The 26,926-nt window shown below is 53.5% G+C and overlaps 1 protein-coding gene across 3 annotated transcripts in view; it reads right to left on the bottom strand.

Moving 5' to 3' along the window:
* Positions 1 to 26,611, bottom strand: part of HLF (HLF transcription factor, PAR bZIP family member) — a 46,960-nt gene extending 20,349 nt beyond the window's left edge. For 2 of the 3 annotated variants that reach the window (XM_084862612.1, XM_084862611.1), the window contains exons 1-2: positions 25,984 to 26,611; positions 23,333 to 23,668 (exon numbers count right to left, since the gene is read on the bottom strand). In XM_084862612.1, coding sequence (XP_084718738.1) covers positions 23,333 to 23,668; positions 25,984 to 26,098 — 451 coding nt within the window. In that variant the 5' untranslated portion in view covers positions 26,099 to 26,611. Of the gene's footprint in view, positions 1 to 23,332; positions 23,669 to 24,634; positions 24,752 to 25,983 lie in introns of those variants that run through there. The other variant, XM_084862613.1, reaches the window with a different exon arrangement.
* Positions 26,612 to 26,926: the final 315 nt, after the last annotated feature.

The following is a 26,926-nucleotide window of genomic DNA, read 5'->3' on the forward strand; positions in this document are numbered from 1 at the left end:
GCATGTTCATTTGAAGCACTAGACACGGGGCCTGGCTCTGTATTTTGTTTCTTGCTGGGTTTTTGTTTAATAAAAGGGGAAAGAGCCTTCTCACACATCTCATGATGAGTGTTTGAACTAGCACCATTCTTTCCGAGCCTGCACCCTTTGATCTGGCCTCTAGGAGCTCCACATCTAGGGATTTAAACTTTAGATATGCCGTGGGAATCTACAAAGAATGGCACCCAAGGCTGAAACAAGCTAAAGCTTGTTAAACAGATTATGGCACATCCAGACAATAGGATTTCACAAAGCTGTACTAACAGGAAAACATGTCCGAAAGATCTATATATATATAAAAGCCTTAGTGACCATTGGACTGTTTGACCGTTCGACTGGTAGTTATGACATGCACTGACCACCATAGGGCAGATGCGCAAGGCATAGGCATGGAAACATGGAACAGACTTATGAATCTCAGAGGGAAGGGGAGAAAGGGGAAGGAGGGAAGAGATTAATCAAAGGTCTTATATGCATGACAGAGGCCTGGTGCACAGATTTGTACACTGGTGGGGTCCCTCAGCCTGGTTTGAGGGGATCAAGCTGAATCTGTGTACGGGGCCTCAGACATCCCCCTAGGGGTCCTGAATTGCAAGAGGGTGCAGGCTAGGCCGAGAGACCCCACCAGTGCATGAATTCGTGCACCCGGCCTCTAGTATTATATAAAAAAGGCAAGTTGCATAACATTATATAGAATGTATATTCATACATTACCACATTCCTATATACACACTATATGTATGGTCATTGTAACATAAATAAAGTCAGAACTGTACATTTTAATAAATATACATATGCTTACAAACACAAAGAAAATGTCTGGAAGAGTACCCAAGAAACCATTAATAGTTAAATCTTCGAATGGGACATTGTCACTCAAGCGGCACACCTGTGCACTCAGTTCTAACTTTATTTAAAATTGATCACATACTACATTCACAATGAAATATGTTGGGGTAATTTTTTGCCAAAAAGGAAAAGATCTACTGATGATTCTCACGTGAGGTCATGTCTGAGGACCCGTGGTGTGGAGGAAGTAACTAGCCCGGTGGATGTCTAGCTCATACACTCCAGCTAGTAAGGAAACCCACCACCCACTCAGGAGGGGAGTTTTCACATGTCATGCCTCTAACTTGCCAGAAGGTGGAGGGCCAGAGGAAATCACCCAGAGCTTCAGCCCAAACTTGTCAAAACCAATTTTTCATTAGCCCAAGTCTTTTCACTACTCTATTTTATTTATACCCAAAGCATGCTTTGTCGGAGTTAGAAAGGAAAGTTTACACACATTTTTATGCCATATACTCTTTTTCCCATAGAAACCCACTTCCAATATATTAAAATGCAGCACTGGGTAGATGTTTTCCTGAGCAGAGTTGTCTATGCTGACTCAGACCTCCCCCTCCTCCTCCCCCACACCGTTTTCCCTGTTTCTTTGCTCTGGTTTAGGCATCTCCTTATCTTACTCCAGAGTCAATTCCACAAAGGCGGGCAGCAATCAGCCATGGGAGGCGTCTGTGCCTCCGGACCTGCCCACGCCTGGGGCCCAGGACCAGCCATGTGAGGCCTAGGGCAGCCCAGGGCAGGTGCCAGGAGTGTTCCTGCCCTCCCACTAACCCTGCTTTTCTGGAAGTGGGTGTGTTGCCACAGCAACTGTCAAGTCCCATCAATTATCCGTCGCTACCCTCCCAATGTCTTCTTTAAACAAATTACCACATCTCAGACACGTGACATGGCTGCCCTGGGCATGTGGAGCCCAGGGCCCCAACAGGCAGCAAAGCTTCCTTCATCTGGGTAGGAGGAAGCTAGTCACTTGGTAGATTAATCACCACATAACACTCTTTCTATTCTCTCTTCACCTCTTTTTATTCCAGTCCCATGTCCCTCAACTATGATCTGAATTATTTCCTGTGCATAGTTAATGGCAAATAACTCTTCATATTAGTCAAGAAAGACCTCAATGAGTCACTTAAATGTAGGCTTCCAATCAATAAATCAATACAATATTTGCTCGTTCATCAAGTCACAGCTCATGGACCACCTCTGACCTTCCCGCTACATCTCATTCAGAGCAGATCATTCTGGCCTTCCTGGTTCCAAATGGTACATACCAAATGTACTCTTTAAAAAAAATTTTTTTTTTAATTGATTTCAGAAAGGGAGAGGAGAGAGAGATAGAAATATCAATGAGAGAGAATCATCTATCGGCTGCCTCCTGTACTCTCCACCATGGGGACTGAACCCATAACTTGGACATGTACTCTGACTGGGAATCAAAGCGTGACCTCCTGTATGGAGCCACACTGGCCGTGCCCAATATACTCCATTTATCTATCTCTTTGCAATTCATAAGCTTCTTGTTTTTTTTAAATATATTTTATTGATTTCATACAGAGAGGAAGGGAGAGAGATAGAGAGTTAGAAATAAGAGAGAGTCATCGATCAGCTGCCTCTTGCACACCCCCTACTGGGGATATGCCCACAACCAAGGTACATGCCCTTGACCGGAATCGAACCCGGGTCCCTTCAGTCCCCAAGCCGACGCTCTATCCATTGAGCCAAACCGGTTTCAGCATAAGCTTCTCATTTTTAAGGGCTGGCATCTTCCTTATATCTGGATTCCCAACATTTAGTTCAGTGCCTGGTAAACGGCCCTCAGTCAATGTCTGCTGACCAAATGGATAAATGCACTCCCAAACCAATGTCTGTTTGCTTATGGTTCTCCATTACTTTTTATTGTTGTTAAATAGCTAGGACAATGACGCAACGACCGTGTCTCAGATGGGAAAATAAGATCCAAGGGACACACATAGAAATCCTTTTCCATGGGGCTGAGGGGGTTGGGGGGTGGGGTGCTCGCTACAGAAGGTCTGGGCCCTAAGATTCCTACCATCCTCTTTCTTGTTCTTGTTTTTTTCAGACCCAAGAAGTGTGTCGAAAGGGAGGCTTCTCCATCTGGGGCAGAGCAGCGCAGCCTGAGAGGGGAGCGTCACAGTCCCCGAGTCCTCAGCAGGCATCTGGCCCACACCTGGGAGAAGAGGCGTGTCCTCACACAGGCCTATTTTTGCCTTCCAGACTGCTGATGCCTCTCCCACAATGCAGGAAGGGGAAGGAAACTAATGTTTACCCAGTGCTGCCGCATGCCCTGGCCTGATGCTTCACACACACACACACAGCTCCCAGCACCACCTTCTCCCCATGCTTCGAATCTGTGAGGAGCTCGCACCAAGCGAGTGTCCCTGAAAAGTGAAAACTGGGTGAGCACCTCCGACTCCCTCCATTCATCCAGTGGATGGCCAAATGCAGAGCTGATGGCCAGCCTGTCCATACAATCATGCATGCTTTAAAAAAAATTAATATTTCTTATTGATTTTGAGAGAGTGAGGAAGGGGGAGAAAGAGAAACATTGATGTGAGAGTATAACATTGATCAGCTGCCTCCTGAACCCTCCTCCCACTGGGGATGGAGCCTGCAAAACCGGATGTGCCCTGACTGAGATTCGAACCAGCAACCTTTCGGTGCACAGGACAATGCCCAACCAACTGAGCCACACTGGCCAGGGCTGGTGGAGGCTTTATATCCAGAGAAAACTTGGTGCGCATTGTGGAGGGCCCGATTCTCAGGATCTCACCAGTCCGGAGAGAAAGCACATGGTGGCCCCAGGCCATCGCCCAGTCCACCTGCCCTGCGGGAGGGCCTTCTTTCTGGTGCCCCCGTCACCTGAGCCCTTGGGGCGGCCGGCGGCCCAGCACACAGCTGAGGCCTTTGGGCGCTCCGGGCCCTTCCTTTGAGGTCGGCTTTGTGCATTTGTGGACAGATCACTCTGGTGTGGCTTCCCCAGGGCTAAGGAATACTTCTTCCACATTCCAAGGGAAACACCCCCGGAACCTGTGCAAAGAGCTGCCTGTCCCAGTCAGGGCACATCCGGTTTTGCAGGCTCCATCCCCAGTGGGAGGGGACACAGCATTCCACTTGTTTTCTAACTACAGGCACAACAGGCGCATTTATTCCTACAGAGGGATGAAGACCTAGGAAAACAGACTTGGACTATGACCGTTCAGCCTTATGAATAAGTGAATACATTTCTCTTTTTTATTTTTAAAATATATGTTTTATTGATTTCAGAGAGGAAGGAAGAGGGAGAGAGAGAAACATCAATGACGAGAGAGAACCACTGATCTGCTACCTCCTGCACACCCCCTGCTGTGGAGTCAAGCCTACAACCTGGGCATGCGCTGGGATTTGGAATCAAACCTTGGCTTCCTGGTTTGTAGGTTGATGCTCGACCACTAGCCACCCTGGCCAGGCCATTTCCATTTTTAAAAAGTTACTCAGGACCTCAATTGGCCCATACTGTTTAAATTCATAAATAAATAAATGTCTATATGAATATATATGGTGAATATGCCAAATTACTAATTCTGGGTGGTAGGAAGAAGGACATGTGCTATGTATTCTTTTTTGTATTTTAAATCATTCTCAAAATAATTTTTGAACGCCTCGGGGGTCTGAATAATTTTCTGCCCTCTCTGTCAGAGACCTCCATGTCTGGCCTGGTAGGAGGGACGGGTTCCCTATAGATGATTACATGGAGACACAGGAAATGAAGAGCAGCAGCCCGTCAGAAGGGTCCTACTTGCCAGGAGGTCTGCAGTGTTTTCCCCGGTGTGGGCACACAGCGTGGAGGGGCTTAGGGTGGACTCTGCCAGGGGATTGAGGGCATCACAAATCCCCGGATCAGCCGTCCCAACGCCTGACCTGCTGCTGCCCCCGCAGCAAGCCCGAGGGCAGGCCCGCCAGCAGCACAGCCTCCGCGTGGGGCTATGCCAGGGCGCGGGCCTTGGGAACCTTGCCCTCCTCCCAGGGCAGGGCCGTGCCCGTTTCAGTAGCCCCACCTCTGGCTGGCACGGGCAGGAGTGCCACTGCCTACGCCTGCACTCCAAGAAGCCACAACTCCCGCCTCTGCCAACCAAACCAATGGAAGCTGGCGTTTCTTATCGGCACCCCCCGACCACACACACACACACACACACACACACACACACACCGTGGACCTTCTCTACACACTCAGTGAAAATCCTACTTAAGAAGGTGTGAGATGAGTTTTAAGAACTTTTATACAGCTAATCCTGGAACATGCTACCAACTTCCAGTTGCATCCCTGTCACCGAGGCTGTGTGTGTGTGTGTGTGTGTGTGTGTGTGTGTGTGTGTAAAATATTTTAATTGATTTCAGAGAGACAAGTGAGAGAGAGAGAAACATCAATGAGAGAGAATCATTTAACGGCTGCCTCCTGCATGCCCCCTACTGGGGATGGAGTTCAAAACAAAGGCTGGGCTAGATCCACCTGTGTTTATAAGCACCTAAATCCTTTTGTCTGAAAACACCCTTCCTCCTTCAGAAAACAGGGAAATGCTCAAGTAGGAGAGCAGCTCCCTGAAGCTCAGAGGAGCCCTGGCCCGTCACAGTTCAGCAGGGGCCTGTCTGCTCTTCGCCTCCTGAGACCACCCAGCCCCAAAGCTCATCCCGCCATCATGACCCTTGGCAAAGATGCACCACGTCGAAGACATTAGGTGGGCAGAGGAACGCGTTCAAAATCAATACTGCCCGGCGCTGGCCTGTTTAGCATCGGCCCATCAACAAGGAGCTCACAGTTCCATTCGTGGTCAGAGCACATGCTCAGGTGGCAGGGGCTCGATCCCCAGTGTGGGGCATGTAGGAGGCAGCTGGTCAGTGATTCTCTCTCTCTCATCATCGATGTTTCTATCTTTCTTTCCCTCTCCTTTCCTCTCCCTGAATTTAATAAAAATATATTTTAAGAAATCAATACTAATGAAAGTAAGGTCCTTGTCATTGCATTCACCCTTTGCGTAGGTGCTGCATAGAGGCCTCCTCAGTCCCGGCCTCTGAGAAACTTCCCAACGAGGGGCAGAGAGCCAGCGGGCAGCGATGGAGACGAGAGCACCGAGAGGGGCGCTTCCCAGACCTTCACCTGTTTTTATGCAAAATGAAAAGATCCTGCAGCATGAAAGTACTCCCACTCACAGGAGAATCGTCCCAACTCAGGTCAACCACGGGACGCACTGCTTTTCAAAGCGGGCCAGACACAGGGAATGCTGCACGCTAACGGTCCTGCCCGCACCATGCGCTAAGGAAGGCACCGTGCACAGCTTCTGTTAGTTATAAAATGAAACTGCACCCCCCGAACTCTTCCCCGGTGGAGGGCAGGGGCCCAGGCCTCGAGGTGCCGTCTCGCCAGGTGGCAAATGGCCACCAGCCAGGGCTTACACATTAATCATGGCTAAGACTTGGAAGAGGATAAGGCACCATGGAGGCGGGATGCCCGAGGCTGACAACAGACCATCTCCATCATCTGCCAGAGCTCCCGTCCCTCAGAAAAGAAAACATGCCTGGCCGGCGTGGCTCAGTGGTAGAGCATCGATGACCAGGGGGTCACGGTTTGATTGCCAGTCAGGGCACACGCCCAGGTTGCAGGCTAGACCACTGGGGGTCATGCAGGGGACAGCTGATCAAGGATTCTCTCATCACTGATGTGTCTATCTCTCTCCCTCTCCCTTCCTCTCTGAAATCAATGAAAATATATTTATAAAAAGAAAAGAAAATGTGTCCCCCAAAAAGTGCCAATCCGGCCGATAAGGGGAAGGGGGACAAAATTTCAAACCAAGTTCTGAACTTCAACCCTGTCTCTGCCCTTTCTGGAGACAGCTCTGACCCAGCAGGGCGACTTTCACCCCTTCAGAACCTTATCTGACCTCCCCGGGGATGATTAATGAGATTGCAACAGCGTTAGGCTGGGAAATAGCACCCTTCCCTCTCCCTGCTCCCCCCCCCCCCCGCCCTGACACACACACACACACACACACACACACACACGGAACACAGAGCCTGAGTCTCTCCCAGCCATGTGACAACTTGGCATTATTTTTTAAAGCTAATTACCAGCAGGCCTTTGAGACAGGTGGGATGGGCTTCTGTCGCCTCCCTTCTGCAGAGCAGGCAAACGCATCACCAGGTGACGGGCGGGAACCTGCATCCCAGCCCCCAAGGGCCCCAGCAGCCTGGCAGCCGTGGGGGCCTCTCGGGGGCGGCCTGACCCACGCAGCAGCGGCCTGGCACACGCACTCTGCTGGGAAAGTCCTGACTCCTAAGTCCTGACTCCTTGCTGCTTGGCTGGGTGGTCCTGACAGCAAACACAACCATCCAAGGCAGCAAACACTAGGATCAGAGTGAGGCTTGGCACGCCTAGGTACTGTGGGATCTGTGGGCTGTGGTGTGATGGCGGAGGAAGTCTGTCAATAGGTTTCTAACAAGAGGGGTCTATTCCATTGAAGAAAAAAAAAAAAAAAAAGAGAAGCCAGGATTGTTCCCATACATCTTTGTTTTCCAACCATCCTGACCTCTCCTCAGCAGGGTTTAAAATTCTAAAATCAGCTTGATTTCCAACCCTGGGTCCAGCTTCAAGCAGCCACCTGCAAGGGCTGAGGGTGAGGGAAAACCGGAAGAAGTGAATCATGCCACCTCCCCATTCTGAAATGAGATATGTCTTTTACTGGAGGTACACCGATCGGCGGGGCCCTGAGAAAAGGGGGATGGAGAAGGGGCTGGAGAGGGGCGGCCACCACCCCATGGCAGGAGGAATAGAAGCAGGCCGGCGAGGGAGAGCCGAATGGGAGAGCCTGCGTGTTTATTTGCAGAGTTTGCCATGGCGGGAGGCTCACTGCAGTTCCTTCCTCCCATGCTTGGCCTGGGACCAGCCTCCGAAAAGCCTCAGATCTTCGGAAAGAAAGATCTGGACCGCGGCGCTGTTTTATCTGGGAGGCTAACTCGTTTACTCAAGAGCTCCAGGACTTTGGTTTTGATGTTATTACCTTGGCCCGGGTTCCTCGGTCCCGGGCGGGCGGGCGGGCGGGCGGTCCCTGGGTGTGTTTACTCATTCAGCAGGGGAAACGGGAGAGGCTGGGAGGGAGGGAGGCGGCGGCTTTGCAGAGGAGGCTGAACCCGGGCTGGGTCACCTTTTTCCTGGGCACCTTGCAGGCCACGATGGGGGAAAGGTCAGGTGGTTTCTAGAGGCCCCCTCTCTGGACACTCCTCTGACTTGCTCCCCGGATGGCCGCTGCCGAGGATGTGCTGCCAGGGGCCGAGCCAGAGTGTGTTCCACAGCGAGATGCGAGCTTGGCCTGGCGCCCGGCGCGGCTGTGTTTTGCACAGAGAGCTGCGGGCTGGCGTAGCCGGGGAGCACATGGCTCTCCACGTGACTGCGAGGGCCGGGCAGAGTCTCTGTTAATAAACTAGACTGTACGCGCCAGCAGCCCTGGGAAAACGTGAGCCAGCGAGAAGGACCCAAGGAAACCCCTGGCCCTGGCCGGGGAGGGACCGCAGAGGCCTCCGGCTCGGCTGGGCCGGGGCCAGGCGTTCCGGGCCTGCCAGATGCAGAGGCAGGACACAGGCGGGGAGGAAAAGACATGTCCGTGCTTCAGACATAAAAACAATCCGTGGAGCATGATCCCTCGAGCGTGTGTGTGTGTGTGTGTGTGTGTGTGTGTGTGTGTGTTCTTTCTCAAGGTCCATGGACTGAAGTCCTTCATGTGCACTTTCTCGGGATTGGCAGCAAACCCGGGACCCAGGGAACCTTGCCCACAGCACTGAGATCGCTGCCAACGCGCAGGAGTCTGAGCAAGCCCTGGGTTCAGCTGTGTGCATTCTGGTCTGGTGGGAGGTGTGGCAATTCCGCCTGTTTCTACTCCCTCACCCCACAGGGGCCTGGCAAACGCAGTCAACTTTCTGTGAACCCTGCAGCCACGGGGAGGGGCTCCCAGCAACCCCAGTAATCGCCGTGGGAAGGCCGGACCCGCCAGGAGCTTGCTTGGTGGGCAGCGTGGCCTCCCCTGGCCTCGGGAGGGACCTGCCGCTCAGCATCTCCAGCCTGTCAGTCCACCCTCGGGGGTGTGGGGCGGGAGGTCCACAGGCTGAGGAGAAAAGGAGAGCAGCTGCCCTCTCAACAGATTAATCACTGACTCTCACATTCCCCGTGTCCTCCAGCCAGCCCAGTCTTGTCTTCCCAACGCCGGGAGTGTGTTGGGCCTGAAAGGTGCCCAGGGCAGAGTTCCGGGACCCGTGGGGCTTTGGAACCTCTTAGGGACCACGCTGGGGATTGCGGGACTTCACGGGCCAAAGGGCTTTTCTGGTTGAAGGGGAGTGGAAAGTTCTGGAAGACACTGCACCTCCACTCCCTGACCACGGGCAGGCAACCAGTCCAAACCAGCTAATTACCAGGCCCGGCTGAGCCCTCCCTGGGGTTAATCTGCAAACCGGTTCACCGGCCCGGGGAGAATGGCACGTTAATCCCGTGCACGGCTCAGGTGCAGCCGCTGGGAACAGGAGGAGGCCGCAGAAGCAGAGGCGGCCAGGTCCACTCTCTGGGAGAGACTCCCACAGGCCACGTGTCACCCCGAGCCCGCCGCCCCACACCACACCCACCTAGACCCACTCCTCGCCACAGCCACCTCCCTGCCGGGGAGCACATGGTAAACGCTCAGTGAGATGCAGCTGCTGTTTTCCACTGGAGCGGTTCATGGATTCCAACCGGGGCGGACTCTGAGGCCCTCCGGCCGGCTGTGGGCAGCACCTGGGGGGGGGGGGGGGGGGTGCTGTGAAAGCACCATGCCCCTCCTTTTCAAGTGTTCTGTACAGAAAGGAACACCCGAAGGGCACAAACATCACCAGGAGAGCTGATCTGAGCGAGCACGTGTCGAAGGTGAAGAGAGAAACAGCCTTCAGAGCACTGGCCCCGCACCCTGGGTCCCTGAAGGTCATCTCTAAGCCTGGCAGACTGGTACACTCCCCAGTGCCTCTCGAAGAAGGTGGTGGCACTTTGTCTTCAACAGCAAGGCTCACAGGGCATGGAGTACGGGGGGGGGAGGGAGGGGGTCAGGGGAGACAGCCACCTGCTCCTTCCGAGGGCTGGTTTCCCAGGGAATCCGCAGCCGTGACCGCTGGCCATGGCCACCAGGCTCTGCGGTTTGTGGCCGGAGCAGCGAGCCCCCAGCCTGCGCTCTGCCAGCCCCCCCAGGGATGCGATGGGCATTGCTGGATCACAGCCCCGTCAGCCTCACGCTTCCTGTCCTGTGACCATGGAGCGGAATCAATAGGCCGCCCTTCTCCACTCTCTCTGTCAAGGTAAGGAGAAGAAGCCTCCCTCAGAGAGCAAAACAGCACGTGCCCGGCCTGGAGAACACGTCTCCGGGACACAGGAAGGAGCACTGGCCGGAGTCCTTGACCTTGTGCCCAGGGGAAGGACAAGTCCTGAAGGCTCTTCGCAGCCTGCTCTGTCAGGACAGCCGCACCCGGCACAGACTGTCCCTCTGCGCCCAGACCGAGCCTCCGTGGGACAAGATGACATTCAGAGCGAGCACCTACGAGTCCATCGACAAGCTGTGGGGGGTCCTACCTGCCAGCAGCCCCCCAGAGGCCCAGCCCAGGCGCACCGCTGGCCACGCCCTTCCAGAAAAGCCGCCATCAGAAGACTGAGCTGGGGTCTTGGGGGTTTTCCTTTTCTTGTTTACAAATTATTTGGTCTGGCTAACAAACCACTGCTGAAATGTCCAAGCCTTGGGCCGATGATTCACCCAGATAACTTGGTATCAGGGCTCCCCGGAAGGCTGGACACCAGCCAGAAGCCAGTGGCTCCCGTTCGGAACGAAGACCACTTTAAAAGAAGCAACTACATTTAATGCTGCTGCATCTCTCCACCAAATAGTGTCACGTGTCTTTTGCTTTGCAGCTTAAGTTTTTTTCAATATGTTCTCATTGATTTCAGAGAAAGGAAGGGAGAGGGAGAGAGAGATAGGAACATCGACGATAAGAAAGAATCAGTGATCGAATGCCTCCTGCACACCCCATACCGGATCGAGCCTGCAACCTAGGCATATGCCCTGACATGGAATGGAACTGTGGCCTCTTAGCTCCTGCATCAATGCTCAACCACTGAGCCACACCGGCCGGGCCCCAGATTATACTTTGATTGGGCTTTTATGTGGCCAGTTTTTGAGTTGGCTATCTAACTTGACGTTATGGCACCTGGTAAGTGAGAAGGACACAGACTGTCCCCATCTTACAGATAAAGAAGGAAAACCTGGACAGGCTGAGGACTTGTTGAGGGTTATATTCTAACGAACAGCATTGCTGGGAGGGTACTGAGGTCTCTCAGTGGACCAGAGGGAGTATCAGGGACCTTGCGAAGACTCAGCCCAGCAACTCCAAAAGCTGGAAGTGAGACTCAAAGACTGAACTACATCTTAGAAAAGTGTCTTTTAAACACCAGATTTTCACTCTGAATTAAAACTAGCCGGGTGATAGCTCTGCCCAGGCCCAGGCCCAGGTCAGCTCAATGGTTAGCCCACCCAATGTCACATAATCTCCAGGACGTACTGTGCAACAGGCTGCCGTGTCCTGGGGAGGAAACGAGGGGTTCCCCACGTACGTGACTTGTCCGGGTATCATGGCTTCTTAGGAGACCTCCCACTCCAAACCCACCCTCTCTCAGGGCCTGAAGGTCTGACAGTGACGCGCTGATGCTATTAGGACTGCGTTTCTCCGAATATCCTCCCGAAAGCTTGCTATTTCTGCCTTGAAAATGATTTCATCCTGATCTCCATGGTTTTTGGCCACTGAGATATGCCCACGTGTATTTTAAGCTGCCTGTAATCAGAAGGGAGAGCTGGGGAAGGAGAGGGAACACGTACTTCGGCAATGCAGCCACCACTCAGTCTCTTGGGGGCGGATTCAACGCCTGAACCAGCATCGCTGCTAATATGAGTTGATGTCCTGCAGCCTCTCACACCCAATGCCTAGCACCATCGCTGCTTTAATACCCCAGGGGTGCTGCTATGATTTCATATCCATTTCGTTGATTTAAACTTAGGAGCACGGTGTGTGTGCACTCTTTTATAAAGCTCAGAGACATTTGATTGGATGTAAAAATATGGCAAGGGAGCTTTAGCTAGAATCGAACTTCCCTCTTGAGAGGAGAAAATTTTGCCTGGTTTGATGCTGTCCTTAAGACAGGGCTGGTGTATCTTCAAAAGCGCTAACCTGCCTCACCCAACTGTACAGTACATAACGTACTGTATCAAGACCACTGCCAAGAACTCCTTATCCCTAATCTGGTTGGGAAACTGTCATGTCAGGTTCAAAACAATTCTTATATTAACCAACTTTCAGTTATCCCCTTTCTGTAAAAACTATCTTCACACTTGTTTTCCAGAGGGGAAGAGAAAGATAGAAACATCAATGATGAAAAAGACTCATGGACCAGCTGCCTCCTGCATGCCCCACACTGGGGATGGAGCCCACAACTCGGGCATGTGCCATGACTGAGAATGGAACCATGACCTTCAGGTTCATCGGTGCAACCACTGAGCCACACCAGCCGGGCCCAAATAATTTTCTTTTGATTTTTTTCAATTTCTTCCTGGTTCCATTCCACTCTGATGGAAGGCTCCATTTTCCCACCTGGAGGCACCCCTGCTGGGTTCCCTTCTTGCAGGGAGAATCAAGAAGAGAGGGAGAGAATTGACCACCATACAGCTCTTCTTTCCTCTAAAAGCTTCCTTCATTGATTCGAAGGCCACGACATACTGACTCCACTCTAAGGCGAGTTAAGTCTCTTGTTCAGTGCTCAGGGCCGGTGGAGTTTAGCTGTTGGCCACGCTCCTTAGAACTCTGCCCTTCTTGGGGGTACGCTGAGCTCCGATCCAGGTAATCTGATTACTGCACAGCCAGGCGATCTTGTTCATCTGGTTTACAGCATGGGCTCCCATTGGCCAGGGCCCGGTGCCATCCTTCCCCAAGCAAGCCTTTGCTTTTCCCATTCAGTCCAACTCAAGAGGCATTTCTTGTGCATGAATGAACAGCCTTGCTTAACTCTTTCCATTCAGAGCAGTAGCACTCAGAGAGTAGTGAAGAGAGCCCCCTTGTCCGCCCCTTCCCCCCAATCCACGCCTGGGTTCCTCAGCAAAGGCATCGGGGTGCACTGCTACCCAGAGCTCATTAGGAAAGAAAGCGCTGCTCTTTCCCACTCAAGGAGATTCTACCAAAGCGTTTATTTCTGCTGATCCATTTATGCAACCCCGCTTCCTAGGAGAACATTTTGTCACAGATGATTTAGTGTGGAGGCTCCCTGGAGCATCCCTCTGCAGCATGCACTCATTGCTCTTAGGAATCTCCGGTCTCGCCGGCAAGATTGGAGAGGGAAAGGGGTTTAATTAGCCGTGAGCTGTCTCTGATGATAAGGCCCCAGATTCCAAAGCATCTTCCAAAAAATCATTCATGAAAAACAACAAAAAACACAGAACAAAATCCTAGATGAAACTTCCAAAACCAAAACTTCTGGGTGACAGGGAACTGTGGGACTATTAAAGACAGAAACCGATACCGGGTGCCCAGGATGAGTTGGAGGGAGCAGAGACAATAAAAAATATTTGGTAAAGTCAGAAAAGGAGAGAGGCATTTCAGGAACCTTCCCATTAAGTCATGGATGTGTGTGTCCGCCAGAAGCCAACTGGACAGAAACAAGGACTGTGTGGTTTTCCTCCAACAGACACTAGGCTCTGCCAACACTGCTGTCATTGTCTCCTCCTCAAAGCTGGAGGTGAGATTGCACATGTCGACTGTTACCTGTTATCTGAGTGAACCGGTCCAGGTCATGAAAACTCCTCCGGCTCTCTGTATGCTTGGCTGGCTGGCAGAGCCCCCTTCAGGGGTACTTGAGCACGTCATGTCATGCCTGGGCCACTCAGCAGCTCCCACCCCCCCCCCAAAAAAAAAACCTGTGTCCCCCCTCGACGCTCCTTTCCCCAATAGAGAACACTCACACAGCCCAGAGCCAGCGTATCTCAGAGCGACATGCAATTAATTCCCGTTCCAGGGAAGAAGGAAGCCACAAATACAAGGTCGGGACTCAAGAATGCAAAACTGCAATAATGACTCCTTTGTCTCTCAGGAGTAAAATTAATGAGCTGGCCGGAAACCTGGCTAAGTATTTTTAGCTTGATATTCGGGCGGCAGGTTAGTCCTCATAACCAAGGACCATTTGTATCACTGAGGCAGTAATTTTCTCTCATATGGACATGTTACACACACCAAACACACATACACACCAAACACACACACACACACACACACACACTCTCTCTCTCTCTCACAGAAATCTGTTCCTTATACTTGTTTGCAACTCCGTGAGCTTTATAAAATAGAAGCATTTGAAAGTGATGAATGTGAATGGGATGGGGTTTATGAAACTCTATTTCTCTACTCCTGTGAGACCAGGCCTGCTTTCAGACTTTTAAACTCCGAACCATTCAAAACCCTCGCATGGTTTTCTTGCCAGAGCCTGTTTCCCCCAACCACCCAAAATTATGGGCTTCACAAGCGAAACCTAAACCCTGTGTTTTTACATTACTTTGTCTCGATCATTAGAACACTGTGTTTTGGAAAGCTGTTTGATGTTCAGGGCAGAGTATTTATTTTCAAAACAATCATAATGAGGAAGTCCCAGTTTGCCAGAGGAAACGATTGTGAAGTGTCTAAAAATGTTTCCAGTCCAACCTTGAACCCAAGGGGAAATGTCCACCGGCTACTTCCCTGCTCAAAACCCGTCCCGGGCTCCCCTCGGCCTGCTGGCCCGGAGCTGCCAGCCTGGCTGGCACCCGCCTCTCCGGACTCGGCCCCCTGCCTCCTCCGGATGAATTTCCGGCACCAGCCAAACTGGATCTGCACCTTGTGCCCTAAACGCCCTGTGGGCATTCCTGCTTCCACAGTGCGGGGGCACCGTGGCCCACTCACCCTCTGGCTCCCCCACCTCTCCCGCCAGGCCCAGCTGAAGGTCCATCCCTTCCAAGAAGCCTCGCCCAGGACACTCTTGCCCTGGGCAGTGGCCGCTTCCTGTGAGGTCTGGCAGATCTCCTTGTCTGCACGGCTCCCTTATTTATTTTGAAAGTTTTCGCTCACTTTCTTTCACTCTCCTCTTTCCAACGGGTCTTGGAGGCCTCCCTGTGCTCGTTGTTTGGCAATGAGAACAGGCTAGTTTGCCCTGTCACTCCTCCTTTTTTTTTTTTTTTTTTTTTTTTTTTTTTAAATATTTTACTGATTTTTTACAGAGAGGAAGAGAGAGGGATAGAGAGTTAGAAACATAGATCAGCTGCCTCCTGCACACCCCCTACTGGGGTTGTGCCCGCAACCGAGGTACATTCCCTTGACCGGAATCGAACCCGGGACCTTTCAGTCCGCAGGCCGACGCTCTATCCACTGAGCCAAACTGGTTTCGGCTGTCACTCTTCCTTTTATCTCGACGTTCTGTCTTCCCTACTCCATGGCCAACTCCTTGAGACCAGCAGCCAAATCGTGTCCTTGTCTGTCTTCCCCAGGGGGCAGCCCAAAGCCAAGGCCACTTCTGGGGACTGTCCACGTGGCTCTTTGCTCTTCCAGCCTCCCCTGCAGCTCTCTAACCTTCGTGTCATTTGCTAGAGGAAAATGAAGGGAACTGACCTGTGGCAGAGGCTGGCCTCCCGTGTGCCAGCTGCCACACAGGACCCTCACACGCATTAGTTCCAGAAAGCTCACACAAACCCAGCAAAGACGTTACTTTGCGGACAAGAAAGTGGAAGTTTCGAAAGAGCAAGGCCTTGCCCGCGACAGGACCGTGTGGGGGCAGGAGTATGATCAGTCTGGGTGCCTATGTCGGGTCTTGCTTGCCAGCAGGAGGATGAACTGTACGAGACCTTTCTCCCCTCCCAGCACCACCCGGTGTCTTCCTGGTTATTTACCCCGAGGCCATTCTACAGCCTCAGGTACCGTGACTGATGCCTGTGATTAAAAATGCAATAGCAACCTTGATGGATGGACTGATTTACCGGCGAATGTGTCATGGGGAAATCTAATCAAGAACTTACTTGAGCTGCATTTTGTTTGTTTGATTTTTTTTTTTTTTTTTTTTTAATCTCATGAGCGAGGAGGAATGAATGAAGATTCCAGTTAGTGACCCGAGGTTCCTTAAACCTCAGGGGCTAAGAGGGACAGACATGACTCAGGTAGAGAAGCAGAGGAGAGACGTCAATGGCTTGAGCAAACGCCTTGATCGGCTAGGAAGGGAAAAGCACGGGGACTCCCGGGCTGGGTCCTCCCGGGAGAAGTGAGAGCAGGTGGTACAAGGATGCCTCTCGCGGCAGCTAACTGTGCCTGGGCACCTCGTGTGTGCCAGGTGCCACACCCAGTGCTCTCCGGGCACCTTGGCTCATGGACCTTCCACACTCCCGTGAGGCGGGCCAGTGATGGATGATTCCAAAGTTCCAGATGGGAAATCAGAAGCTCAGAGTGTTGAAGTGACCTACCCAAGACCCAGGCAAGCAGGGCGGAGTGGGACTATCCAGGCCATCCTAGGCTCTAAACCACATGTGTCAAACACAAGGCCCGCGGGCCAAATCCAGCCCGCCAGGCCTTGCAATGTGGCCCGCACCGCGCTGTCATCACTGCACTCCGCTGTCAGTTTATGACATTGTCAGTTTATGACTGTTCAGTAAACCATTCGGCCCGCAATTTAGGCTGGATTTTAGATTTTGGCCCCTTCTCTGATTGAGTTCGACACCCCTACAGTCTAAACAGTGGTCGGCAAACCCATTAGTCAACAGAGCCAAATAGCAACAGTACAACGATGGAAATTTCTTTTGAGAGCCAAATTTTTTAAACTCAAACTTCTTCAAACGCCGCTTCTTCAAAATAGACTTGCCCAGGCTGTGGTATTTTATGGAAGAGCCACACTCAAGGGGCCAGAGAGCCGCATGTGGCTCACGAGCCTCGGTGAGCTGACCACTGCTCTAACACATCGCTGTGTTACTGCCCGTGTGTGAACAGTGTCTCAAACACAGGACATGCCAATGGACCCTGTGAAAGGTGAGCCAGCAGGCGGCTATGTCTTAAGAAACTTGAAGTTTATTCCAAAACAATGGCTTGGTGGTTTCAGGTCGACATCTGCTGGGACAACGCCAGATATGACAGTAAATGAAGAATATTCTCACCCAGCCCCACCACAGAATCAAATACAGGCCCTGTCCCCCCGGTCTCTCTCTCATATATTCTTTTCCAATGTTTTGTTTTTTTTTAATCTTATTACTTCCCCTACCACCTCCCTTCCTCCCTCTCTTCTCGCTGCTGAGACATAAAAAATGACTCCTGGGTAAAAGTGATTAGTGCTGGCTGGCAGCGAGGTTTCCAAGGAAAAACCTCATAAATCACCGCTGTCTTTTCATCCTCTGCCTTCCACCTGAGGGTGGCATCAGGGCCTCGATCCTCCCCACCTCCCCAGCCCTGCCTCCTCCTCCACCTCGCTCTGTCTGCATGCTGCTGTTTTTCTAGTCTGGTAGGCACCGTGCTGAACGGGGAAGGCTCTGCCAGGACCCTTGGCAGGAGCCGGCCTGCAGGAATCCTGCCCACCACAGCGGCGCGGAGAAGACAGGGCCTCCGGGCAGACGGGCGGGAGACCGGGCCAAGTTTGGGGTCTGGCTAGGAAGCTGGAGAGAGCAGGTTTCCCTGGCATCCGAACTGCCCTCCAGAGCTCGGCTTTTTCATGCCAGGGTCAGCGTTACAATCTCTGGCTGGCTGCGCTGCGGTTCGCCTGGGGAGAGAAGCCAGCATGGGGGGGGGCGGGGGGAGGGCGGAAGCCCAGCCAGCAGGCCACCCGGAGCTGGGCAAGCTCCACAGGGCACAGCCACGTGCCTGAAGCACACGGTCAGGCGGGCAGGCGGGCGGCCAGGGTTGCCAGGGCCCTCACGAGAGCTGGGTGAGGGGGGGAGGAGGGCGGCTGGGCACCGAGCGAGTGGCCGCCTCCACACACGGGCCGATCGGGAGGTGCTAACCCAGAAGTGAGGATGCTGGGTTAGCATCCGGGGAGGGACTCATCGTTCCAGCCCAGAATGAAGGAGGGAAGTCACCAGGCCACACAGAATACTGGGCATGCTGGGAGAAAAGCGCCTGTCCTATTTCTGCAGAGGGGAGGGGACCGGAAGCAAATCCCAGATGAGGAGCAGGGGCTGGGAGCACAGTCATTCTCGTCCCTAGGCCGTGCCACCAGCATCACCAGGACGGCTCCCAGCAGGAGAATCCATGTGCCACGCCTTGCCATCCTCTGTGGTGTGCTGCCTTACCCAGCCCTGCTGAGACCCCAGGGAGCGGCTGGTTACTGTCTTCATTCTATTGACGAGGAAACCGAGGCCTAAAGAGGCCGAGGAACCGACACAAACTTACAGACAAGGCCAGTGTGGGTCCAGGATGTGAACCCAAGTCCCTGGGTCCAGAGCCTATGCGTTTTTTGTTTGTTTGTTTGTTTGTTTTTTAATTTAACATAGTTTTACTGATTTCAGAGAGGAGGGGAAAGTGAGAGAGAGAGAAACATCCACAATGAGAGAAAATCATGGATCGGCTGCCGCCTGCACGCCCCCTACTGGGGATTGAGTCCACAACCCCGGGCATGTGCCCTGACCAGGAATCAAACTGTGGCCTCCTGGTTCATAGGTCGATGCTCAACCACTGTGCCACGCTGACCGGGCGCCTATGCTCTTAAGAACCGAGTTGTCCTGCTGTCCGTGCCTGTCTGAGACACCTCTTCCCAGAGGCCGGGAACCACTGTCCTCGGCACGATAAAGCCACAGCGCTCCGCGGAGAAGACACACTCTTTGAGGAGACAGACAGAAGTCTGCCTGCCTCCGGGACGAAGCCGACGCCCTCCCCTGGGTGACATCCTGGGTCCCCAGGCTCTTCCCCGAGGCACAGCGCACAGCCACCTTCAGTCCCCACGCCCCCACCTGCAGACGACACCATGCTGGTGGCCAACATGTGAGCCGCCTGCATGTATGGGGAGGGGACACTGACGCTTCACCTCATGAGTCTGGGAAAAGCAAGAGAACACTGGTGCTGGGGCAGACCCTCCCCTCATCCCAGAGCCACCAGCACACGACCTCCTGCCTTCAGTACTCAGACCCACGGCCAGCATTCTCCTGCCAGGCCCACGCCTTCTCACAAGGCAAGGTCAGCAGAAACCACGCCCATTCCATCCCCTATGGGCATGCTGAGGGCTCCCTGACGCTCCCTCCTCCCCCCACCACGTGGAAGGGTTTTCTCGTCACCCTCAGCCGTCCTTCATCCACACCCAGAGAGGGAGACTCCCCAACCCTCAGCTGCATACGGGTCTGCCAGGGCAGGACACCCCCGAGCTATTCAAAGGAAAACCACCAGAGGAAACTATCTCAATGCTGGCTCCACAAGCGTGTGATTTAAAAATAACCCTGCCTTTGTCTGCTGCGGACGACTTTCCCTAAAGGGACTGCTGTCCTTACAGCGGCCGCTCCATCCTCCCGGCAAACGGATTCTTATGTTTCCAGGACCCGGCGCTTCCAAGTCCCACTCCTGGTCCCCCCTGGAGCCCAGTCACCGATGTGGTCAGGGTGACGCCGGCCTCTGCTGCCTGGGACGCCCGGGAGGCGGCACCCAGGTGACTGAGCAGCCGTGCAGGTGCCAGAGCATCCAGCCGCCACCGCTCTTCTTCTGCCATTAGGGCATCAGCCCAGGAAGCTGAGCGTCACCCCAGAGCCACAGGAGGGCGAATGGGCCCCTGGGGTATTTCTGCAAGGCCAAGTATATTTCTCCAGACATTTGATTCATTTTCTGATCAGACAGCGAGACAGAGGAATAAGGATGGGTGCGCAAAACAGGAAAGGGGGTTGGGGCGAGTCACGGCCGATCCTATGAGAATTCACAGGAATGCTCACCGTGCCATTCCAAGACATGCTCTGGGCAGACCAAGAAGTGCCCATGTGTTTCCTTCCTGCCAGACAGACAGCCCTAATGATACATGCTCCCCAGCATAGCCCAAACGATGCAATAGCAGAAATCAAATGTTTAATATCAAAACTCTGAAAATGTCTCCTGGTTCACCAGGTGCCATACTTTTATAAACTAAAAGTGCACGACTCTGCTCTATGAACATTGTGTTTCTTCTTGAAACCTAATGTCTCCTGACATTCTCAAGAGTTTGGCCACAGAGCATTACAGGAGGTCAAAAGCATCCATGTGGGTGACAGGGTCCGGATTCAGTCCCCAGTGGACAGTGGACATCACTTCTCAACAGGGATGATTCTGCCTCCAGGGGACATCTGGCAGCAACTTGTCACAGATAACTTGTGTGTGTGTGTATGTGTGTGTGTGTGTGTGTGTGTGAGAGAGAGAGAGAGAGAGAGAGAGAGAGAGAATAAGTGTATGTGGAGTGAGAGTGTGTATGTGTGAATAATTGTGTGAATAAGTGAGTGTGTGTGAAGAGTGTGTGTGTTGTGAGTGTATGTGCAAGTGTGAGTGTGCATGTGAGAATAAGTAAGTGTGTGAGTGTGTGTGTGTGTGTATGGATGGATGAGTGTGTGTGAATAAGTGTGTGGATAAGTGTATGAGAGTGTGTATGTGTTGTGAATGTATGTGTGTGTGAGCATGTGTTTGAGAGTGTGTATGTGCGTGTGTGAGTGTGTGTGTGTGCTGTTAAATTTCCTACAATGCACAGAACAGTTTCCCACAACAAAGACTTACTTGCAACAGCAGTACCGCCAAGGTGGAGAAGTCCTGCTCTAGACTGAGATTACACAATTCCCAGAATGCTCCAGGCTACCTCTGTGCTCTTCCCTTCTGAGGATTTCTTTTCCTCAATGGAAACCTGGTCTTTCCATTCCGGTCACCACTGTGATTACACAGGACCACCGAGAGCTCTCTCCTTTGTCATGTTTGCTTAGGAGGGACCCTGCACCAGGCCCACACCCGCGAGAGTTCTATTTTGCATCATGATCTTTGTAAGGATCAACAGCAGAGGGCATTTCATCTGCATTTGGTGTCTGAAGAAGAGCTTTAATGTTTCCCCTTGTTTGTGAGGAATATCATTGTGTTTTCAACTCAAAGAAGGAGATTATTTTGAAGTGTGTCTCCATGATCAAAAAAAGACATGTCAACCGAGCGTTTGTATGTCCCTTTTGGTCCTAGTGTCTTTCCTCTTCCTCCCCTTCTCCCGCTCCCCACCCCACCCCCCGCCTACCCCAACCAGTGACAGACACTGATAGCAGGAGTCCTCACTATGGGCTGCGAATCGGACCGGGGCACCTCGGGCTCCTGAGTCGCTGATGAACACGGATCCTAACGAGCTCTGACAAATGACTGTCACCAAAGCCTCAGTCCCAACCCCAGCTCTTGATCCTCCCTGGGAACTACGGTGTGGGGGCCCAATACTGGGAAAACAGTATTTCTAACATGGCATTTGGTGGAGGGGTGAGAAATACATTATCAATTGATTGTAAGCGGTAGGGTTCAAACACCCCACGCCAGTAACGACTGGTCCACACCTCCTCAGAGTTCTCCCCAGACAAAGTAGCTGCATACTGTACGTACCTCATTAGTCTAAGAAGGTATTTCAGAAGACAGGGATTGAACGACATGATAAAAGATGACACACACATGACAACGATCATCACTGCTCTCGTGATGCTAGTCACCGCACCTTTTATGTACCTCACCTCCATTTTTCACAACAGCTCAAACAGACAATCTGTCATTCCACACAGAGGGAAACAGAGGCTCTGAGAGGCTGTCCCGTGAAAGGCCACCCGGCTACAAAGTGGCACGTCCCCTTAGCCACGGAGCAGAAAGCCTGAGGCACAGCGGTGCCTGCCCTTCGGGGCTCTGTCCCCCTCTCCCCGGTTTTGTGTCACTTTGAATGGTGTGTTTTGCTACTTGTCTGGCCCCGGGAAGAAGGTGAAGACAGTGGCACTGTCCGCTCTTAGTACCCGGAGCTCGGGGTCATAGGAAAGAGAGTTTTCCCAAGCTTCCGCAGCCTCCCAGGTGGTGAGAGGTTAAGAATGAATTCCATGCCAGCCAGTAGCCTTGGGCCATAACTCACTGTAGGTCTGGGAGGAGGGGGCCGGCCCAGAGAGCTATGAATGGAGAACTTTAACCCCAACACTAACACTTCCAGGCAGGGGGGCGCTCTTCCTCCTTTGCTGCCTGTCCTTCCTTTTACTCTTGCTCTGCGTGTCACAGAAATTCTCCCGGAGGACACGGGGTTCAGGAAGGATCTCTAGCACAATCTCCCATTGTCCTGCTCTCCGTCCTCCCCTGCAGCGCAGCCTCAGCTCCGCGGCCTTCCTGACAATGGATCCGGCCGAATCTTTGTTCCAGGTTACCTGCGGCCTTTCTTCCTGCTCATTTTAGACCGCGGGGAGCTGCAGGCCCGGAGCCACAGCTGCCTCCCTCCTCCATGTGTGTATCAGCACTCGGTAGCGGGTTTTGAAGTCCTGGCCATTTCAGGGGATGGTTTTTGTAATATTTCAACACCATTTCCAGCCGACCTTGCGGCCTTGCAGGCATTGATAAAAGTGGACTAAGTGTGCTCAGACAGAGGAAAACGACAAAGGGACATATAAGGACAAGTTGGTTTAGAGGAATACATAAGAGAGAACTAACTGTGAGGCCTGGTGCTGAAAAAGGCTAAGCCGTGCTTACTAGGAGAGGTGGGTTGAGAGTCAACTTCTCCATCGTGACGACATGAGAGGAAAAGATAAAACGCCTATCTGCCCCACACCCTTAACTCACATCGTTTTTTCCCTTCAGGCCAGCCAAGGGGGAACGTACGTACACCACTGCCTTATAGAGCGTCTACACACATCCTTCACAAGAGCCTCGCATCCGGGGAGCTGGGGATGCGGACAGGGGCAGGAGGCGAGAGGGATGCTGAACTGTCCGAATCATCGCCTGTCCGTTGGTGTTTCTTACACTGCAGTCCTTGGACCAATGGCGTCCAATCCCCCGGGGAGCTGGTTAACATGCATGTTCCTGGGCTCTGACCCCAGCCTGAAAACCAGCATTTCTAGGGTTGGTCTGCATTCGGCCGACGCCCGAGGTGGCACAGACCCTCACTGGAGTGGGACCCCGGCTGCTGGGGGTGAGACAGCCTGGGGCAAAAGCAGGTGCACAGCGGCGAGTACGCCAAATAGGGTTTATACTCTTGTATTCGCACTTATTCACCACTGTACCGTTTTCCAGACGAACAACTGGACACCTACCTCTGCCCCACCCTGTTCGAGGCTCCTCTTTCAGAGCGAGCGAAGCCCCCGCAACGAAGAAGTTTACCCTCCCTCCCCGCCCCTCCCTTAGCCCCCCCTCCCCGCCTGCAGTGAGCAGGGAGAGCCGTCGGAGGGGTTACCTGGTCTGATGGGGCTCTGCATGCAGGTCGGGGACGGGATGCCGGGGTGAAGGGGCGCAGAGGCCCGGCTGCTGAGGTCCACCACGGAGGGGGCGGCAGAGGCGGCGGGCGGCAGCCCCGGGGGCGGGTGCGGGCTGTGGTCGTGCTGAGGGCTGGGGGGGATGCCATTCTCGGACAGGAACTCCTCCAAGTCCATGTACTCCAGCTGGAACGTGTCCCCGTCGTAGGGAAGGGTTTTGTCCCAAAGGGTGGGTCCCAGGAAGGCGGACTGGGGGACGGTCGGGCTGTGGCTCTCATCATCCAGCTTCTTGTCCTTGTCTTTGTCTTTGTGAAACGCTGCGGGGAAAGGGGAGAGTCGGATGTTAACAGAGAGAACATGCGGCCTTCTCACCGCCTCTCCCAGCCTCTGCTCCAGAGCTACTGGAGCGTAGGCCGTGTTCTCAGTTGTCTTCTGGTCTCACAAACACGGGGGCTGTCTGGCCGCCGGCTTTTGTGGCTCCAGAGTGAAAAGTTCAGGCAGGACATGGATCCGGGCCCGTGTTTCAGCATCTTCCTATTTACTTTGGAAAGACAGCGCTGGTCCTTGGGTCGGGGCGACAGACTGCTCTGGGACGTAAACAAGGGGGCACAGTCTTTGGGGCATTATTTGAGGAGGCAAATCATTTCAACCCACAGTGGGAAAGTAACGCTCACAATTATATAAAACCGCTGGGATTTTTTTTTTTTTAAGAAAAAAAGGCAATAACTAGGCATGATTTAGCATCTAGGAAAGTCATTACAGTAACAATAGGAAGCCATTCAGACGTGGAAAGCCCGGGAGTTGGTGATTCTGAGTTCGCTGAAGCAGGGACTCTCCGCCCTTCTCTGAAACCGTGTATTGAGCACCTACTTCGTACCTGGCTCTTTCCATATATTCTCTCCAAAACTCCCAGAATCTACTTGCAACTCGTGATTATCCCCATGTATAATGAAGACATGGAGGCTCTAAGCCGGAAGGAACCTGACCAATGCCTCATATTGGCCCAGAAGACAACTGAGAACACGGCCTAAGCTCGGGTTTTGCTTCTAAATCCACTGGGCTACCCTGGATTCTACAAAAGGAGTTTTATTTCCTTTTTTTAAAACACACACACACACACACACACACACATACAAAGTGTTTTCTTCCACCTCTTCCCCTAAACACATAAGTGTGACCTGGTTCACAAAAAATCACACACGCACACAAGCTGTTAAAAGCCCGGCTGATGGGAAAGGTGGTTGCCTGACATACCTATGATGGAGGTATGCAACTATTTTTACCTGGAAGCATCGCCTCACCCGGGGAGGGCTTTACCCAGCGCTCAGGGTTTTGCCAAGTCTAGTACTCAGGCGCCGGTGGAATCTGGGAATTAAGGAATTTGGCTTCTGAGCTCCTTCCTCGGAGAAACACAGCCTCCGCCGCTGCCATCCGTTCTAATCCTCTCCAGTCTCATCTCCCGAGAATCTGACTGGAAACACCCACGGATGCAAAAAAGGCTGCAGGCAGACAGCACCTCCCTGCCAAGTGCTACTCCTTCAAGGAGAGCTCCGCGGAAGGCTGTGCTCTGCAGACCGAGAACAAGGCCGAGCCTCAGCCTGTGCACACAACAAGGCCTGGGTGCCATGCAACAAGTGGGCCCCTGCCAGCAAAGAGGGTGCGAGAAGATGCGAGTGCTCCCGGGCTATGGGTGGCCAAAGGATCTTTCAGGACCTTCCACTCCGAGCCACACGGTCTGCATTTGCTACTGGGATGAGCCCAAATGGCAAACCCCTGGCTGCACCAGCTCGGGTGGTTCAGGGTCTCCTTGCACGACCCTTCCCTCCCTCCCTCAGGCCCGGCTCCAGCCCAGGCCACCGGGGAAGCTTCGGGACTTACCGGGAAAGGGCTCGGGCCAGAGGAGGCTCCCGCGCCGCTACACGTGAGCCTGCTCCTCGCTCCCCTCCCACCGACAAAGTGCAGAGCGAGAGGAGGCGGGCACCGCTTCCCGCGGGGAGGCAGCACCCCTCACCCCCCACCCGCCAGCTCTCAGCACCCCTCCTCCCCCCGCTTCTCAATTACTCTTCACTGGAGAACTCCTGTCTCCGCGCACACCTCCTGAGCTCCAAATCCGAACTAATAACAGGCACAATAATAGGATCCCAATACTCGGCCTAGAAGGTGAGACACCCGTCCCCCCAATTCGGGCTTCCACCCCTTCGGGAGCAAGCCCCCCCCCCCCCCATCTCTCCTCCCCCAGCTGGAGCTCTGCCCCAGCGCGGCGTGTCTCTCTGCGGGCGCAGAAGCCTCCGTGTGCGGAACACGGACCTGTCAAGTTCCATCTCCCACCCGCTCAGCCAGAGCTGGACCTGGGGAGGCTGGGCCGGGTCCCCTGCATTATTGGAAACATTGCACAGTGAGGGGGGTCCCCCATTTTTCGAGGGGAGGTGGGGTGATGGGTGAGCTCCTCTATGTCATTAAAGCAGGGCCGGGGTCCCTGGGAACGGAGGGAGATGGATGCTCCAGCGAGCTAGCTGCGGGGAGCAGGGGAGAAGTGGCAGGGGGGGGGGGGGTGTTTGCCCTGCGAAGGAGGGGGACCCCAAGAGCTTCTTTCCCCCTCCCAGAGAGGGGCAACCAGGAGGGCAGCGCTCACCGTCTTCAGGATGAAGGGGGAGCTTCAGCGGGTTCTCCAGCAAGGACCTGAGCACGCCGTAGGGAGGCGGGATAAAGGTGGGGTTCAGGGGGAGCGGTCGGGACATTTTCTCCATGGCGATGCAAATATTTTTCTTAAAAAAAAAATACAACCGCCCCCCAAAATGCTGCTGAGCTTTTTTCCTCCGTCCTTTGCCAAAAGTACTCGCTTGGAGACCAGAGAAGGAAAAAAAAATGTGTTTATAGCTTTAGAAATGCATCTGCATAAAAAAAATAAATAAAAGCAAAAAACTTTCAGGTTTCCAGTGCTGCCAGCCTCCGGAGAGCGCGCCAAGTGCCCTCCGGCTCCGGGACGGCGACCTGCGGGATGCTCTCACCTGTCTTGAACCCACCACCGCCTTGCAAAATGTTTAAGATTGCAAAAATAAAATAAAATTAAAAAATAAAAAAAGACTGTGCAGGCGATCGCAGGAGGGCGGAAGACACCGCGCCAACGCGGCCCCGTCCCGCCAGCACCCGAGGCCGCGCGCGGCCCCAGCCCACCCCCCGCCCCGCGCGCGGGCGGCCGCTGCTCCCCTGCGCCCCGCGGCCCGCAGCGCCGGGCTCAGCGCATCCGGCCGCCCATGTGCCGCGGCCCTGACAAGAGTGACGTCAGGGCCCGCACCGCTCGCCGATAGGCGTACGGGAGGCGGGGCCACGAGAGGCCCCGCCCCCGCCCAGCCCCAGCCCCGCCCGCCGCCGCGGCGTGTTTGGCGTGGTCGCGCGCGCGGATTTTCCGGGACGGACCTTGCGGATCTGGAGATGGCAGGTTGCAAAGGGACAGGAGCCCGATCCCTGAGACCAACGACTTGGACAGAGGGTCTGATTGTTCCCGAGTGGGACGAGGAGGGAGAAATGCACTCCCGTGGTTTTCCACCGGGCAGCTGGGGGACCTTAAGCACCCA

Source organism: Pipistrellus hanaki (assembly GCF_964339955.1).
Source record: "Pipistrellus hanaki genome assembly, chromosome: 16".
Taxonomy (NCBI): domain Eukaryota; kingdom Metazoa; phylum Chordata; class Mammalia; order Chiroptera; family Vespertilionidae; genus Pipistrellus; species Pipistrellus hanaki.